The sequence below is a fragment of the Penaeus vannamei genome, chromosome 38 (assembly GCF_042767895.1).
Source record: "Penaeus vannamei isolate JL-2024 chromosome 38, ASM4276789v1, whole genome shotgun sequence".
NCBI lineage: Eukaryota > Metazoa > Arthropoda > Malacostraca > Decapoda > Penaeidae > Penaeus > Penaeus vannamei.
This window is the reverse complement of record NC_091586.1, coordinates 19,348,917-19,351,603: the sequence shown is the minus strand read 5'-3', so window position 1 is coordinate 19,351,603 and position 2,687 is coordinate 19,348,917. Positions and strand designations below refer to the sequence as shown.

The following is a 2,687-nucleotide window of genomic DNA, read 5'->3' as shown; positions in this document are numbered from 1 at the left end:
TATTATTACATATATAAACGCACTCATGCACATGCACGCACACGCACACACATATTGGTCTATATATGTGTGTTTGTGTGTGTGCGTGCGTCTCTGCTTGCAAAGTGTATGTAAGTACTTATTTAAACATTGTGTGCGTGTGCGTATGTGTCCGCCTCTATGTTTTTTTTTTTTTTTTTTTTTTTTTTTTTTTTTTTTTTTTTTTTACCTTCCACGTCAGCCTCAATAGTAGACGCTTTCGCTCCCATCTTTCCCGAAATTCTGTAAGACAATTTCAAATAATCATTAGTGATAAAATTCCTCATCACCAATACATAAAACTAAATGAGTGGAGTAACAACAATACCATAAAGATGAATCTGTAATTTATCAACAACATTAAAATAAATTCGATTTTTCGCTTTCGTTTCTTATAAAATCGACCTTTTGATTGGTTATCAGATTCACTTCACTATAAAAATGTCATACCTCAGTGTTACGAAGTCTTTTCATGTCATAAACATCACATTTCTTGTTTTCTTTCATCTCACATCGTTCTTATCATTTCTTATCAGTCCCTCGAAGGATATTATACGTGTGTCGGTAAAAGGAAATATATCTTTCTTATCTTCCTTATCGTCAGATCATTTGTAACGAGGGTGTCATTCATAGACATATATTGGATACAATAACTTAGGCTTATTATTTTCTTTTCATCCAGTAAGCTGTCCATCACATTATTATCACCTTTATGAAGCACGGTAATTAAGGACCGAAAGAACTCGACTTTTCAGGGGGAATAAAATTTTACTTTATCGGGAACTTTGTCATTCCAGGATTATCACTCGCTGCGGTCCTTTGTTTATAGAGAATGTGCTGTGAAGAAATATTTCGGATAATATTCAAATGCTTGTGTGGATATAGTCATGTCTATACTTGTCTCATTCTCTCCAGGCACACATACATATGCATTTTTTTGTGTTTGCTTGTTTGATAATAAAACGTAAATATATATACATATATATATATATATATATATATATATATATATATATATATATATATATATATGAATATATATGTATATATATATATATATATATATATATATATATAAATATATATATATATATATATATATATATATATATATATATATATATATATATATATATATATATATGTATATATATATATATATATATATATATATATATATATATATATATATATATATATATATATATATATATATATATATATATATATACATATATGTGTGTGTGTGTGTATGTGTCTGTGTGTGTGTGTGCGTGTGTGTGTGTGTGTATATATATATATATATATATATATATATATATATATATATATATATATATATATATATATATATATATATATATATATATATATATAAGTGTGAATATATGTATATGTATATATATATATATATATATATATATATATATATATATATATATATATTATCATATACATATATATGTATAAATATATATATATATATATATATATATATATATATATATATATATACATATATATATATATACATATATATATATATATATATATATATATATATATATATATATATATATATATATATATATATATTCAGAACATGGAAATATATTTATTTATATATTTATGTATATATATATATATATATATATATATATATATATATATATATATATATATATATATATATATTCAGAACATAGAAATATATCTATATATTTATGTGTATATATATATATATATATATATATATATATATATATATATATATATATATATATGTATATATGTATATATATATATATATATATATATATATATATATATATATATATATATATATATATATATATATCTATATATCTACTTACACACACACACACACACGCACATATGTATATATATATATATATATATATATATATATATATATATATATATATATATATATATATATATATATATATATATATATGTATGTATATATATATATATATATATATATATATATATATATATATATATATATATATATATATATATATATATATATATATATACACACACACACACACACACACACACACACACACATATATATATATATATATATATATATATATATATATATATATATATATATATATATATATATATATATATATATATCACACACACAAAAAAAAAATCGTATTTAAGTCTTAGCATTAAATAAACCAAGAAAAATCTGTATAACAAGAAATTCAACGTGCAAAATACAAACAACGCTTGTTTAAATAATTTAAAAAAGTTAGATTACTGGAAATGAGACACACAACCACAGTCTCATCCGCACCCAAGTGAGTACCGCAACAAACAAACGATAAAACAAACAAACAATAGAAAAAAACAACAGAAAATAAATCAGTATTCTTTTTCTTTTCTTAAAACTCACCTCTGACCAAAAAATCCGACAGTTCCTCCTCCCCGAAGGTGTGAAGTGATACTGACAAGATATCGCCCACCTTGCCTTATCGCTGAGATAAGGTCTGAGAGGCTTGGATGCCCCTCTTACACACGGGGGCGCGATAAGAAGTGTAATTTGATAGTTACTGGTGTGAAGAGCGCTATCGTTGTTTTGTTTCAACATTTTTTTTATTGTTTACTTAATTTTCTTGTTATTATTA

The 2,687-nt window shown here is 22.1% G+C and overlaps 1 protein-coding gene across 2 annotated transcripts in view; it reads right to left on the bottom strand.

The window, feature by feature from the left end:
* LOC113830081 (transient receptor potential cation channel subfamily A member 1 homolog) overlaps positions 1–2,487 on the bottom strand; it is a 31,474-nt gene extending 28,987 nt beyond the window's left edge. For both annotated transcript variants that reach the window (XM_070116050.1, XM_070116051.1), the window contains exons 1-2: positions 2,456–2,487; positions 209–261 (exon numbers count right to left, since the gene is read on the bottom strand). In XM_070116050.1, coding sequence (XP_069972151.1) covers positions 209–248 — 40 coding nt within the window. In that variant the 5' untranslated portion in view covers positions 249–261; positions 2,456–2,487. The remainder of the gene's footprint in view (positions 1–208; positions 262–2,455) is intronic.
* Positions 2,488–2,687: the final 200 nt, after the last annotated feature.